At 45.1% G+C, this 16,717-nt stretch overlaps 1 protein-coding gene across 1 annotated transcript in view; it reads left to right on the top strand.

Annotated features, from left to right (window-relative positions):
* The window catches only part of bahcc1a (BAH domain and coiled-coil containing 1a), a 137,556-nt gene that overhangs the window by 111,468 nt on the left and 9,371 nt on the right, over positions 1-16,717 (top strand). Inside the window, exons 13-19 of the mRNA XM_045719821.1 lie at positions 3,683-3,892; positions 7,491-7,664; positions 9,988-10,274; positions 11,676-11,759; positions 12,183-12,324; positions 12,766-12,883; positions 13,361-13,436. Of these exons, the coding sequence (XP_045575777.1) occupies positions 3,683-3,892; positions 7,491-7,664; positions 9,988-10,274; positions 11,676-11,759; positions 12,183-12,324; positions 12,766-12,883; positions 13,361-13,436 (1,091 nt within the window). The remainder of the gene's footprint in view (positions 1-3,682; positions 3,893-7,490; positions 7,665-9,987; positions 10,275-11,675; positions 11,760-12,182; positions 12,325-12,765; positions 12,884-13,360; positions 13,437-16,717) is intronic.

Consider the following 16,717-nt stretch of genomic DNA (forward strand, 5'->3'; position numbering starts at 1 on the left):
ATAGAGAAACACTACAATAGAGAGAAACACTACCATAGATAGAAACACTACTCTAGAGAGAAACACTACCATAGATAGAAACACTACTATAGAGAAACACTAGTATAGAGAAACACTACGATAGAGAAACACTACAATAGATAAAAACACTACCATAGATAGAAACACTACTATAGAGAAACACTACTATAGATAGAAACACTACCATAGAGAGAAACACTACTAGAGAGAAACACTACCATAGAGAGAAACACTACCATAGAGAAACACTACCATAGAGAAACACTACCATAGATTAACACTACTATAGATAGAAACACTACCATAGAGAGAAACACTACCATAGATAGAAACACTACCATAGAGAGAAACACTACCATAGATAGAAACACTACCATAGATAGAAGCACTACTATAGAGAAACACTACTATAGAGAGAAACACTACCATAGATAGAAACACTACTATAGAGAAACACTACTATAGAGAAACACTACCATAGATAGAAACACTACTATAGAGAAACACTACTATAGAGAGAAACACTACCATAGATAGAAACACTACCATAGATAGAAGCACTACTATAGAGAAACACTACTATAGAGAAACACTACTATAGATAGAAACACTACTATAGAGAAACACTACCATAGAGAGAAACACTACCATAGATAGAAGCACTACTATAGAGAAACACTACTATAGAGAGAAACACTACCATAGATAGAAACACTACCATAGATAGAAACACTACCATAGAGAAACACTACTATAGAGAAACACTACTATAGAGAAACACTACCATAGATATAAACACTACCATAGATAGAAACACTACTATAGAGAAACACTACCATAGATATAAACACTACCATAGATAGAAACACTACTATAGAGAAACACTACCATAGAGAAACACTACCATAGAGAGAAACACTACTAGAGAGAAACACTACCATAGAGAAACACTACTAGAGAGAAACACTACTATAGAGAGAAACACTACCATAGATAGAAACACTACTATAGATAGAAACACTACCATAGATAGAAACACTACCATAGATAGAAACACTACCATAGAGAGAAACACTACTATAGAGAAACACTACCATAGAGAGAAACACTACCATAGAGAGAAACACTACCATAGATAGAAACACTACTATAGAGAAACACTACTATAGATAGAAACACTACCATAGAGAAACACTACCATAGAGAAACACTACCATAGATAGAAACATTACCATAGAGAAACACTACCATAGATAGAAACACTACCATAGAGAGAAACAATACCATAGATAGAAACACTACCATAGAGAAACACTACCATAGATAGAAACACTACCATAGAGAGAAACACTACCATAGATAGAAACACTACCATAGAGAGAAACACTACCATAGAGAGAAACAATACCATAGAGAGAAACACTACCATAGAGAGAAACACTACCATAGAGAGAAACACTACCATAGAGACAAACACTACTATAGATAGAAACACTACCATAGATTGAAATACTACCATAGAGAAACACTAAAATAGAGAGAAACACTACTATAGATAGAAACACTACCATAGATAGAAACACTACTATAGATAGAAACACTACCATAGAGAGAAACACTACCATAGATAGAAACACTACCATAGATAGAAACACTACCATAGATAGAAACACTACCGTAGAGAGAAACACTACCGTAGAGAGAAACACTACCAAAGAGAAACTCTACAATAGATAGAAACACTACCATAGATAGAAACACTACAATAGAGAGAAACACTACCATAGATAGAAACACTACCATAGATAGAAACACTACCATAGAGAAAGACTACCATAGAGAAACACTACCATAGAGAAACACTGCCATAGATACATACACTACCATAGAGAGAAACACTACTATAGATAGAAACACTACTATAGAGAAACACTACTATAGATGGAAACACTACGATAGAGAAACACTACAATAGATAAAAACACTACCATAGAGAGAAACACTACCATAGAGAAACACTACAATAGAGAGAAACACTACCATAGATAGAAACACTACTATAGAGAGAAACACTACCATAGATAGAAACACTACTATAGAGAAACACTAGTATAGAGAAACACTACGATAGAGAAACACTACAATAGATAAAAACACTACCATAGAGAGAAACACTACTATAGAGAAACACTACTATAGATAGAAACACTACTATAGAGAGAAACACTACTAGAGAGAAACACTACCATAGAGAAACACTACTAGAGAGAAACACTACCATAGAGAGAAACACTACCATAGAGAAACACTACCATAGAGAAACACTACCATAGATTAACACTACTATAGATAGAAACACTACCATAGAGAGAAACACTACCATAGATAGAAACACTACCATAGAGAGAAACACTACCATAGAGAAACACTACTAGAGAGAAACACTACTATAGAGAGAAACACTACCATAGATAGAAACACTACTATAGATAGAAACACTACCATAGATAGAAACACTACCATAGATAGAAACACTACCATAGAGAGAAACACTACTATAGAGAAACACTACCATAGAGAGAAACACTACCATAGAGAGAAACAGTACCATAGATAGAAACACTACTATAGAGAAACACTACCATAGATAGAAACACTACCGTAGAGAGAAACACTACCAAAGAGAAACTCTACAATAGATAGAAACACTACCGTAGAGAAACACTACCATAGATAGAAACACTACCATAGATAGAAACACTACCATAGATAGAAACACTACCATAGATAGAAACACTACTATAGATAGAAACACTACTATAGAGAGAAACACTACTATAGATAGAAACACTACTATAGAGAGAAACACTACCATAGAGAGAAACACTACCATAGAGAGAAACACTACCATAGAGAGAAACACTACTATAGAGAAACACTACTATAGAGAGAAACACTACTATAGATAGAAACACTACCATAGAGAGAAACACTACCATAGATAGAAACACTACCATAGATAGAAACACTACCATAGATAGAAACACTACTATAGAGAGAAACACTACTATAGATATAAACACTACTATAGATATAAACACTACCATAGATAGAAACACTACCATAGATAGAAACACTACTATAGATAGAAACACTACCATAGATAGAAACACTACCATAGATAGAAACACTACTATAGAGAGAAACACTACCATAGAGAAACACTACCATAGAGAAACACTACTATAGATAGAAACACTACCATAGAGAAACACTACTATAGATAGAAACACTACCGTAGAGAAACACTACCGTAGAGAGAAACACTACTATAGAGAGAAACACTACCATAGAGAAACACTACCATAGAGAAACACTACCATAGATAGAAACACTACTATAGAGAGAAACACTACTATAGATAGAAACACTACCATAGATAGAAACACTACTATAGATAGAAACACTACCCTAGAGAAACACTACTGTAGAGAGAAACACTACCATATCCCTCCTACAATATTAATAATACAAATATGGCTGCCCTGTAGTTAAGTTATTAGACCTACATTGTCCATTCTAGTGTTGTAATTCTATCTTTATGGTGTGTACCGATTTGAGTCACGGCACTCTGTGTGTGTTCTCTCTCTCTCTTTCTCAGCAGCCAGTGCAGACAGCGGCGGCCAGGAGGGCTGGACGGGGACCCCGCTGATGATGCGTGGGGGCAGGAGGAAAGGGATGGGGGGAGCTCTCGGGGTCCAGGGGTCCACACGGCTGCAGCAGCCCAGGGCCAGGGTCCTCCGAGCCAGGAGTCAGGAAGCCATGGAGGGGGGAGAGACCTCCCCTACAGAGAGTGAATCCTCCAACCAGGGTGAGTTTGCTGAGGTGACTGGGTGGAGGGGGAAGATAACCTCCCTTACAGAGAGTGAATCCTCCGACCAGGGTGAGTTGGCTGAGGTGACTGGGTGGAGGGGGAAGATGACCTCCCCTACAGAGAGTGAATCCTCCGACCAGGGTGAGTGGGCTGAGGTGACTGGGTGGAGGGGTAAGATGACCTCCCCTACAGAGAGTGAATCCTCCGACCAGGGTGAGTGGGCTGAGGTGACTGGGTGGAGGGGGAAGATGACCTCCCCTACAGAGAGTGAATCCTCCGACCAGGGTGAGTGGTTTGAGGTGACTGGGTGGAGGGGTAAGATGACCTCCCCTACAGAGAGTGAATCCTCCGACCAGGGTGAGTGGGCTGAGGTGACTGGGTGGAGGGGTAAGGGGTAAGAGGGGACAGATAAGGTTGGATGAGTTGGACAGGGTGGCTCTCTTCTCCAGCCAGGTCAGGTACTCAACATACTGTACCCTCCACTCAGCACACTGTACCCTTCACTCAGCACACTGTACCCTCCACTCAACACACTGTACCCTCCACTCAACACACTGTACCCTCCACTCAGCACACTGTACCCTCCACTCAGCACACTGTACTCTTCACTCAGCACACTGTACCCTCCACTCAACACACTGTACCCTCCACTCAACACACTGTACCCTCCACTCAGCACACTGTACCCTCCACTCAGCACACTGTACCCTCCACTCAACACACTGTACCCTCCACTCAGCACACTGTACCCTCCACTCAACACACTGTACCCTTCACTCAGCACACTGTACCCTCCACTCAGCACACTGTACCCTCCACTCAACACACTGTACCCTTCACTCAGCACACTGTACCCTCCACTCAGCACACTGTACCCTCCACTCAACACACTGTACCCTCCACTCAGCACACTGTACCCTCCACTCAACACACTGTACCCTCCACTCAGCACACTGTACCCTCCACTCAACACACTGTACCCTTCACTCAGCACACTGTACCCTCCACTCAACACACTGTACCCTTCACTCAGCACACTGTACCCTCCACTCAGCACACTGTACCCTCCACTCAGCACACTGTACCCTCCACTCAACACACTGTACCCTTCACTCAGCACACTGTACCCTTCACTCAGCACACTGTACCCTTCACTCAGCACACTGTACCCTCTACTCAACACACTGTACCCTCCACTCAGCACACTGTACCCTCCACTCAGCACACTGTACCCTCCACTCAGCACACTGTACCCTCCACTCAGCACACTGTACCCTCCACTCAACACACTGTACCCTCCACTCAGCACACTGTACCCTTCACTCAGCACACTGTAACCTTCACTCAGCACACTGTACCCTCCACTCAACACACTGTACCCTCCACTCAACACACTGTACCCTTCACTCAACACACTGTACCCTCCACTCAACACACTGTACCCTTCACTCAACACACTGTACCCTTCACTCAACACACTGTACCCTTCACTCAGCACACTGTACCCTTCACTCAGCACACTGTACCCTTCACTCAACACACTGTACCCTTCACTCAGCACACTGTACCCTTCACTCAGCACACTGTACCCTCCACTCAACACACTGTACCCTCCACTCAGCACACTGTACCCTCCACTCAACACATTGTACCCTCCACTCAACACACTGTACCCTTCACTCAGCACACTGTACCCTTCACTCAGCACACTGTACCCTTCACTCAACACACTGTACCCTTCACTCAGCACACTGTACCCTCCACTCAACACATTGTACCCTTCGCTCAGCACACTGTACCCTTCACTAAGTGTGGAAGGCACCTCTAACCTGTCATCAAGCTTGTAAACAACCTTCTTCATTAGTCAACTACTTCTATAGAGCACAGGATGCATTTACATTACACTGTCTCATGCACTCTATACACAAGTTAGGGAATAAAACACACACACACACACACACACACACACATGCAGAAGGCTGCCACTGGAGCCCTCGTGTGAGTTTTGTTAATTTGTTAATTCATCTGAAAGTGATCCTGTCAGTGTTCAGAGGTGAGTGAGAACGTGTTGATCAACGCCTCGTAAATGACAAGTGGGGTCGGCAGCGCGCGGACACCCGACACCTCTGTGTGTGTGTGTGTGTGTGTGTGTGTGTGTGTGTGTGTGTAAGAAGCTAGGCCACAGCTGTGTACAGCTGCCTGTGAGAGGCTCTGACAGGCCATGGAGACAAGCAGGCTGGACCACAGAGCAGTTACAGGCTACAGAGACACACACACCACGTGCACTCAACACAAGAGCACACACACTTGCACACGCAAGCGAGCTAGCATATGCATGCAAACCCACACACACACACAATCAGTCAGAGCTCTGTACTCCAGACACACTTCAGGTCCCAGCCCCAGAGAACAACAGTCAGAGCTTAGTACTCCAGACACACCTCAGGTCCCAGTCCCAGAGAACAACAGTCAGAGCTTAGTACTCCAGACACACTTCAGGTCCCAGCCCCAGAGAACAACAGTCAGAGCTTAGTACTCCAGACACACCTCAGGTCCCAGTCCCAGAGAACAACAGTCAGAGCTCAGTACTCCAGACACACTTCAGGTCCCAGCCCCAGAGAACAACAGTCAGAGCTCAGTACTCCAGACACACTTCAGGTCCCAGCCCCAGAGAACAACAGTCAGAGCTCAGTACTCCAGACACACTTCAGGTCCCAGCCACAGAGAACAACAGTCAGAGCTCAGTACTCCAGACACACTTCAGGTCCCAGCCCCAGAGAACAACAGTCAGAGCTCAGTACTCCAGACACACTTCAGGTCCCAGCCCCAGAGAACAACAGTCAGAGCTCAGTACTCCAGACACACTTCAGGTCCCAGCCCCAGAGAACAACAGTCAGAGCTTAGTACTCCAGACACACTTCAGGTCCCAGCCCCAGAGAACAACAGTCAGAGCTCAGTACTCCAGACACACTTCAGGTCCCAGCCCCAGAGAACAACAGTCAGAGCTCAGTACTCCAGACACACTTCAGGTCCCAGCCCCAGAGAACAACAGTCAGAGCTCAGTACTCCAGACACACCTCAGGTCCCAGCCCCAGAGAACAACAGTCAGAAGCTCCTGGTATCTCATCATTATGAATGGTTATTTGTTTTCCTCCAGGAAGACAACAAGATAACGAGGTAACTGCTAAATGTTAGAATGTAGAAAACAGGTTTTGGGGAAATACAAGCCTCTAAATATTTTCTAATGATAAGCAAAGGAAGTCTGTTAGAGGAAGTGGATAGGCTGGATTTAGACACAGTACTGTGTATGTTGTTCTCTCTTTAGAAGAGGAGGAAGAGGAAGTGGATAGGCTGGATTTAGACACAGTACTATGTATGTTGTTCTCTCTTTAGAAGAGGAGGAAGAGGAAGTGGATAGGCTGGATTTAGACACAGTACTATGTATGTTGTTCTCTCTTTAGAAGAGGAGGAAGAGGAAGTGGATAGGCTGGATTTAGACACAGTACTATGTATGTTGTTCTCTCTTTAGAAGAGGAGGAAGAGGAAGTGGATAGGTTGGATTTAGACACTACTATGTATGTTGTTCTCTCTTTAGAAGAGGAGGAAGAGGAAGGAAGTTATGACAGTGACGAAGGACAAGACATCAAAGCACAACCCTCCCGAGACGTCTCATCACGCTCCGCCATGACTGGTCCATCCCCCTCGTCTGTCGTCAAGCTGGAGGCCAATCAGAAAGCCCGGAACAAAAAAGAGAGGCAGGAGCTTTACGGTAAGAAGACAGGCTTGGTGTGTGTGCTTGCGTGCGTGCGTGTGCGTGCGTGTGTGTTACGCTGCTTCAACTCTGTCACCAAAATGAAGAATCTTTGACATGGTTACAATGTTTACTAAATATTTGTCATACACAAGTACTGATGCTCACAAGGTACATGGTACTATAAACATCTATACCCCCTAAAATATATATATATATTAGAATTATAGTAATCTCCAGGAGAAGCATCTGTTTTATTTTAATCTGTGGGGTCGTTACTGGTCTTAAATCTTCTTTAATTCCTGATTGAGAGAAAAGAGAAGGGAACACTGGTTCAGGACTGATAATATACACTATCTGTTAGTCGGTACCTCATCAACTTTTAGTTCCTACCTTACTAATTCAGAGAGCACATTGACTCCCCTATCACTGCCCGTCTACACTCATACCTGTCTATCACTACCCCTCTACACTCATACCTGTCTACCACTGCCACTCGACACTCATACCTGTCTATCACTGCCCCTCTACACTCATACCTGTCTATCACTACCCCTCTACACTCATACCTGTCTACCACTGCCACTCGACACTCATACCTGTCTATCACTGCCCCTCTACACTCATACCTGTCTATCACTACCCCTCTACACTCATACCTGTCTACCACTGCCACTCTACACTCATACCTGTCTACCACTGACCCTCTACACTTGTACCTGTCTATCACTGCCCCTCTACACTCATACCTGTCTATCACTACCCCTCTACACTCATACCTGTCTACCACTGACCCTCTACACTCATACCTGTCTACCACTGACCCTCTACACTTGTACCTGTCTATCACTGCCCCTCTACACTCGTACCTGTCTACCACTGACCCTCTACACTCGTACCTGTCTACCACTGACCCTCTACACTCATACCTGTCTACCACTGACCCTCTACACTCGTACCTGTCTATCACTACCCCTCTACACTCATACCTGTCTACCACTGACCCTCTACACTCATACCTGTCTACCACTGACCCTCTACACTCATACCTGTCTATCACTGCCCCTCTACACTTGTACCTGTCTATCACTGCCCCTCTACACTCATACCTGTCTACCACTGACCCTCTACACTCGTACCTGTCTATCACTGCCCCTCTACACTCATACCTGTCTACCACTGCCACTCTACACTCATACCTGTCTATCACTGACCCTCCACACTCATACCTGTCTACCACTGCCACTCTACACTCGTACCTGTCTACCACTGACCCTCTACACTCATACCTGTCTACCACTGCCACTCTACACTCGTACCTGTCTACCACTGACCCTCTACACTCGTACCTGTCTACCACTGACCATCTACACTCGTACCTGTCTACCACTGACCCTCTACACTCATACCTGTCTACCACTGACCCTCTACACTCATACCTGTCTACTACTGACCCTCTACACTCATACCTGTCTACCACTGACCCTCTACACTTGTACCTGTCTATCACTGCCCCTCTACACTCATACCTGTCTATCACTGCCCCTCTACACTCATACCTGTCTACCACTGACCCTCTACACTCCTACCTGTCTACCACTGCCACTCTACACTCGTACCTGTCTACCACTGACCCTCAACACTCATACCTGTCTACCACTGCCACTCTACACTCGTACCTGTCTACCACTGACCCTCTACACTCGTACCTGTCTACCACTGACCATCTACACTCGTACCTGTCTACCACTGACCCTCTACACTCATACCTGTCTACCACTGACCCTTTACACTCATACCTGTCTACTACTGACCCTCTACACTCATACCTGTCTACCACTGACCCTCTACACTCCTACCTGTCTACCACTGACCCTCTACACTCGTACATGTCTACCACTGACTCTCCACACTCATACCTGTCTACCACTGACCCTCTACACTCATACCTGTCTACCACTGACCCTCTACACTCGTACCTGTCTACCACTGACCCTCTACACTCATACCTGTCTACCACTGACCCTCTACACTCGTACCTGTCTACCACTGACCCTCTACACTCGTACCTGTCTGTACCTGTCTACCACTGACTCTCTACACTCATACCTGTCTACCACTGACTCTCTACACGCATACCTGTCTTTTCTTCCTTACACTAATTTTACAGATTGTGGCTGTTTTGAGGAACTTGCAAAGACTGTAATATGAGGTTATTTTACCTTTAGTTGAATGCACTAATTGTATTGTAAGTCACACTGAATTTGAATGCTAAATGACTAAAATACTAAATGCAATTAGTCGTGTATTACTAAATATAAATCTTGATTGAACCATGCAGGTTCCCAGAGTCTGTCCGGGGCAGAGGGAGAGGTGAAGGTGAGGAAGAGGGCCCCCTGTAGGCTTGGCATGGTCACTGCAGCCAAGAAGCACCCAGAGTACCAGGACCCGTCAGAGGGGGTGAGGAGGGCCGGCGGACCCAGGCCCCAGGAGCCTCGCCGGGAGAGCCTAGGGACCAGGGGCAGCCTCTACCGGAGGACCATGGGGCCGGTCACCTTCCCCACCACCAGTGAGAGGCTGAAGAGGGCCACACGCAAGAACAACATGCTGAGGGGACCCATTAACAAGGTTAGTGTTAAGGACGTCACCCTGCTTGCTTGGCGAGTACCGCTTCCTCCTGTTTCGGCTCATACTAAGGCTCTAACCCAGGACCTCTGCCTCACAAAGACACCTGACCGCCCTCCTGAAGAGTCTTACCCAGTCGCTCCACCGAAAAGCTAGCTATTCACAGGGTATGTCCTAGAGATCAGGATTATTCACTCATTGATATGCACCTGAGTGGTTTGTATGTGATGTATGGAATCAATCCAGGTGAAGTTTCCCCTAGGTACAGTGGTGGAAAAAGTACTCAATTGTCATACTTGAGTAAAAGTAAAGGTACCTTAATAGAAAATGAATCAAGTAAAAGTGAAAGTCACCCAGTAAAATACTACTTGAGTAAAAGTCAAAAAGTATTTGGTTTTAAATGTACTTGAGTATCAAAAGTAAATGGAATTGCTAATATATATATTTAAGTATCAAAATAAAAAGTCTAAATCATTTAAAATACCTAATATTAAGCAAATCATACTGCACAATCTTCTGTTTTTTTAATGTACGGATACCCAGGGGCACACTCCAATACCCTGTGTTTAGTGAGTCCACCAGATCAGAGGCAGTAGGGATGACCAGGGTGTTCTCTTCATAACTATGTACATTTGACAATTTTCCTGTCCTGCTAAGCATTCAAAATGTTACTAGTTGTTTTGGGTATCAAGGAAAATGTATGGAATAAAAAATACATTATTTTCTTTAGGAATGTAGTGAAGTAAAAGTAAAAGTTGTCAAAAATATAAATAGTAAAGTAAAGTACAGATACCCCCAAAAAATGACTTAAGTACTTTCCACCACTGCCTAGGTACAGATCTAGGGTCAGCTTCCCTTCTCCAAATCCTAACCTTAACCATTAGTGGGGGGAAATGCTAAACTGAACCAAGTTACAATGACACAACTTCAATCTCTTAGAACATGTGAAGTTAACCAAGAGTGTGATATACTCTTAGAAAAAAGGGCTCCAAAAGGGTTCTTCGGCTGTCCCCATAGAAGAACCCTCTGGGGTTCCATGTAGAACGTCTGTGGAAGGGGTTCTACATGGAACCCAAAATGTTTCTACCACAAACCAAAAGTGTTCTATCTGGAATCAAAAGGGGTTCTTCAAAGGGTTCTCCTATGGGGACAGCCGAAGAACCCTTTTAGGTTTTAGATAGACCTTTTTATCTAAAAGTGAATATTTTGAAACATTTAGAATTTAGACAATTACACAACTTCAATCTGTAACTCAATCTCTCATAACCATGACATAACCTGCCGCCTTTCTCTCCTCACACTGGGATGATTCATACTGTAGCACTAACTGGCCATGCAGAGATCCACACACACTCGCACACTCATTTACTCACTCACACCTCTCTTCCTGGGCACATGTCACAGAGGAGAAGTTGCTGGTCAGGCGGTGTCCAGTCACCTCAGAGTGATGACAACACTTGCAGGGGGAGGAGGATCAGAAACAAACAGGTAATCAGAATCACTCAATCGGCCCTCATTGCTCACCTCTAACCTTTCATTTGGCTGATCTGATTTACCATTGGTAGGTCCTATATTCGTAGGCTATATGACGCTATATGTATGTATCGGTATGTCAAAGCATTTAGCATCTGACAGCCTGGAATTCAAAGTGATATCACCATGGATATAGTACCAGGCCACATCCCACTCCCTCCCTGCTGAGTAACTGTGTGAAGGGGGGTGGGGGGTGGGGGGCAGGAAATGGGGGGACTGGGGGAGTGTGGATCGCACCTTTTTATGTGGAAGAGTGAAACTATGTCAGGGAAAATGATTACCTCCAGGGGACATACTGTACATGTAGTGTTTAGTGTCAATCTCTGAGTTACATGCTAGCTAACTACCTCTCTGTCTCTCTCTGTCCCCCCCCCCCAGCCCAAGGGCCGTGCAGTGAGCCGTCTACTAGAGAGCATGGCGGCGGACGAGGGCTTTCAGATGGACGAGGATGATAGCAGCTTCTCCGAGGGGGATGAGGACAGTAACCCGTCATACCCTCACAACCCCAGGAGTCCACTAGGTGAGGAGGGAACACTGTCACAGTTTTGTAATGCTATCCTTCTGGGGACCAAATAATCCAAAGTCCTATTTTCCCTAACCTCTAACCCTAAATCTAACTGTAACCCTAAACTTAACCTTAACCCCAAACCCCTAATCTTAATTCTAACCCTAATTTCACCCTAACCCTAAACGTAACCCCTAAGCCTAAAATAGCATTTCTCCTTGTGGGGATCGGAAAATGTCCCCACTTGTCTGAATTTTCCTCATTTTACTATCCTTGTGAGGACTTCTGGTATCCACAACAATAGTTAAACACACACACACACACACACACACACACACACACACACACACACACACACACACACACACACACGATAGGAGGCAACAAATATGCACTTCCATACACACTGTTGATGTGTGCTGTCTTTCATTAAACTACTGTGTACGCCTTACCCAGCAGCCCCCAGCTGTGTCCTGACCAAACAGCTGCTGACAGATGGACTCAGGGTGCTGATCTCCAAGGAGGATGAACTTCTGTACGCAGCCCGGGTCCACACACTGGAGCTGCCTGACATGTAACTATACCTTTACATTTCAGTCATTTAGCAGACTCTCTTATCCAGAGCAACTTACACACACACACACACATACAGTATATACAGTATCAGCCACTACTACCTCAGTGGCTGGGAGTCATGGTTGTTGGTCTCTGCAGTGAGTGACTCAGTGTTGGCATCTTAACCTCTCACTCCAGAAAGAGTCCACACCCCCTGCAGAGCGCTCTCTCTTCCTTACACTCTCATTCTTTCTCCCTCTCTCCTCCTCCTCCTCCCTCTCTCTCCTCCTCCTCTCTGTTACATAACTCCATGTCTTCTCTCACCCAGCTCACTCTGAGCAGAAGAGTGTTGATAATGCTGCTCCGGCAGCAGGCAATAAAAAGTGGAACGGGGGAGTGGGACAGTGACACGTGAAATCAGGCAGGCATAATACCCACACAGCTGAAAATAGTTCTCTCTCTCTCTCTCTCTCTCTCTCTCTCTCTCAATCTCCAGCTACAGCATTGTTATTGATGGGGAGAGAGGAAACCGCCCCAGAATCTACTCACTGGAGCAACTGCTGCAGGAAGCGGTGAGTTCAGTTCCTACCCCCTCTTTAGAAAACAATAGTTCCCCCCACACCTAGACCTCTGGGATGTGGCCACGCTGGACTAACTCACTCTGGATCCTCCTCAATCCCTCTCCCTTCCCTCCTCTACTGTCCTCTACTGTCCTCTCCTCTGCTTTCCTCTCTTCTCCTCTACTACCCTCTCCTCTCCTCTTCTGTCCTCTACTGTCCTCTCCTCTCCTCTACTGTCCTCTACTGTCCTCTACTGTCCTCTCCTCTCCTCTACTGTCCTCTACTGTCCTCTACTGTCCTCTCCTCTGCTTTCCTTTCTTCTCCTCTACTCTCCTCTCCTCTACTGTCCTCTACTGTCCTCTACCCTCTTTGAGTTTCTGTGCCCGTGTGTGTGTGTACGTTAAACCAAGTCACTGTGTAGGGATAATCCCTCTAGCGCCTGCTCCAGACGATGCAGACTTCCCCTCCTGGTAACACAGGCTGCCCATACTGATGGAGACACAGGCTGCCCATACTGATGGAGACACAGGCTGCCCATACTGATGGAGACGCAGGCTGCCCATACTGATGGAGATACAGGCTGCCCATACTGATGGAGACACAGGCTGCCCATACTGATGGAGATACAGGCTGCCCATACTGATGGAGACACAGGCTGCCCATACTGATGGAGATACAGGCTGCCCATACTGATGGAGACGCAGGCTGCCCATACTGATGGAGACACAGGCTGCCCATACTGATGGAGACACAGGCTGCCCATACTGATGGAGACACAGGCTGCCCATACTGATGGAGACACAGGCTGCCCATACTGATGGAGACACAGGCTGCCCATACTGATGGAGATACAGGCTGCCCATACTGATGGAGACGCAGGCTGCCCATACTGATGGAGATACAGGCTGCCCATACTGATGGAGACGCAGGCTGCCCATACTGATGGAGACGCAGGCTGCCCATACTGATGGAGACGCAGGCTGCCCATACTGATGGAGACGCAGGCTGCCCATACTGATGGAGATACAGGCTCATACTGTAGACGAACTGTAACTGCCAGCATAAAGGGAACACAGTGGTGGTTCCTGAGTTAATGAAGCAATTAACATCCCATCATGCTTAGGGTCATGTATAAAAATGACACGTTGCCCATTATTTTGGCTACCATGGCTAGAAGAGATCTCAGTGACTTTGAAATAGGGGTCTCAAAGGAGCACAGGGGGTTTAAAAGTGTGTGTGTGTGTGTGTGTGTGTGTGTGTGTGTGTGTGTGTGTGTGTGTGTGTGTGTGTGTGTGTGTGTGTGTGTGTGTGTGTCTCAGTCACCAGATCTCAATCCAGTTGAACACTTATGGGTGATTCTGGAGCAGTACCTGAGACATCGTTTTCCACCCAATTATGGATTTTCTTGTGGAAGAATGGTGTCGCATCCCTCCAATAGAGTTTCAGACGCTGTTCTGTGGGCCCAACGCCCAATTAAGACACTTTATGTTGGTGTTTCCTTTATGTTGTCAGTTACCTGTAGATCTAGCAGAACATATAAAGGACAGCTCAGGGTCATGTTCATTAGGCCCCAACGGGAAGAAACCACACTGAAACAGGGAGGGATTACCTGGACATGTGCAAGAAGAAACGCTCATTTGCGAAGCGCTTAAAAAACAAATATGTTGCGTTCTCTAATGAACACGGCCCTGCTAATGATGAGCAGGGTAGGATAGCAGCCTTAACCAGAGAAAATACAGAGCAGATACCAGTTATTACTTCAATAAAACGGACAATCTCAACCCTCAGATTTTCTCTTTAGCACCTGGGTTTGAGTAGCGGAGTGTGTGTGTTTGCTGTCTGTAGTTCCTGATGGTGCTCCAGGCTAAGCTAACGTTACAGTTTATCTCAGACATCAGTGAAATGAAGCCTAATTATACACTGTAAACCACAGGGCATTCTTGGCTGGCATTCGTTTGCGTTTCGCTGTGTAACTTGTTCAAGCCAGCTTCCTCGTTCCTGTGTGTGTGTGTGTTTTTCCTGGGAGGAAAGCTCTGCTGGTGTTTATTGTAAACTGAACTGGTGACTTTTGCCCCACATTCTGATGACATCCTGGTGCTACGGCTCAGTGGCAGCTGGGTCATCTCATAACAGAGACCTCAGACCCACAACACACACACACACACACACACACACACACACACACACACACACACACACACACACACACACACACACACACACACACACACACACACACACCTTCCTCCAAGGAGACAGGAGAGGATTGTGTGTAGAGGATAACCTGGTGGTTCCTCAATTGTTTTTGCATCATTCCTACCTGGTATACTTTAGTAACTAGGAGGATCTTCTCACTGCTCCTTGACATACTTTAGTAACTAGGAGGATCTTCTCACTGCTCCTTGATATACTATAGTAACTAGGAGGATCTTCTCACTGCTCCTTGATATACTTTAGTAACTAGGAGGATCTTCTCACTGCTCCTTGATATACTTTAGTAACTAGGAGGATCTTCTCACTGTTCCTTGATATACTTTAGTAACTAGGAGGATCTTCTCACTGCTCCTTGATATACTTTAGTAACTAGGAGGATCTTCTCACTGCTCCTTGATATACAAAAGTAACTAGGAGGATCTTCTCACTGCTCCTTGATATACTTTAGTAACTAGGAGGATCTTCTCACTGCTCCTTGATATACTTTAGTAACTAGGAGGATCTTCTCACTGCTCCTTGATATACTTTATTAACTAGGAGGATCTTCTCACTGCTCCTTGACATACTTTAGTAACTAGGAGGATCTTCTCACAGCTCCTTGATATACTTTAGTAACTAGGAGGATCTTCTCACTGCTCCTTGATATACTTTATTAACTAGGAGGATCTTCTCACTGCTCCTTGATATACTTTATTAACTAGGAGGATCTTCTCACTGCTCCTTGATATACTTTATTGACTAGGAGGATCTTCTCACTGCTCCTTGACATACTTTAGTAACTAGGAGGATCTTCTCACTGCTCCTTGACATACTTTAGTAACTAGGAGGATCTTCTCACTGCTCCTTGATATACTTTAGTAACTAGGAGGATCTTCTCACTGCTCCTTGATATACTATAGTAACTAGGAGGATCTTCTCACTGCTCCTTGATATACTTTAGTAACTAGGAGGATCTTCTCACTGCTCCTTGATATACTTTAGTAACTAGGAGGATCTTCTCACTGTTCCTTGATATACTTTAGTAACTAGGAGGATCTTCTCACTGCTCCTTGATATACTTTAGTAACTAGGAGGATCTT

This window comes from Salmo salar, chromosome ssa06 (assembly GCF_905237065.1).
Source record: "Salmo salar chromosome ssa06, Ssal_v3.1, whole genome shotgun sequence".
Lineage (NCBI taxonomy): Eukaryota > Metazoa > Chordata > Actinopteri > Salmoniformes > Salmonidae > Salmo > Salmo salar.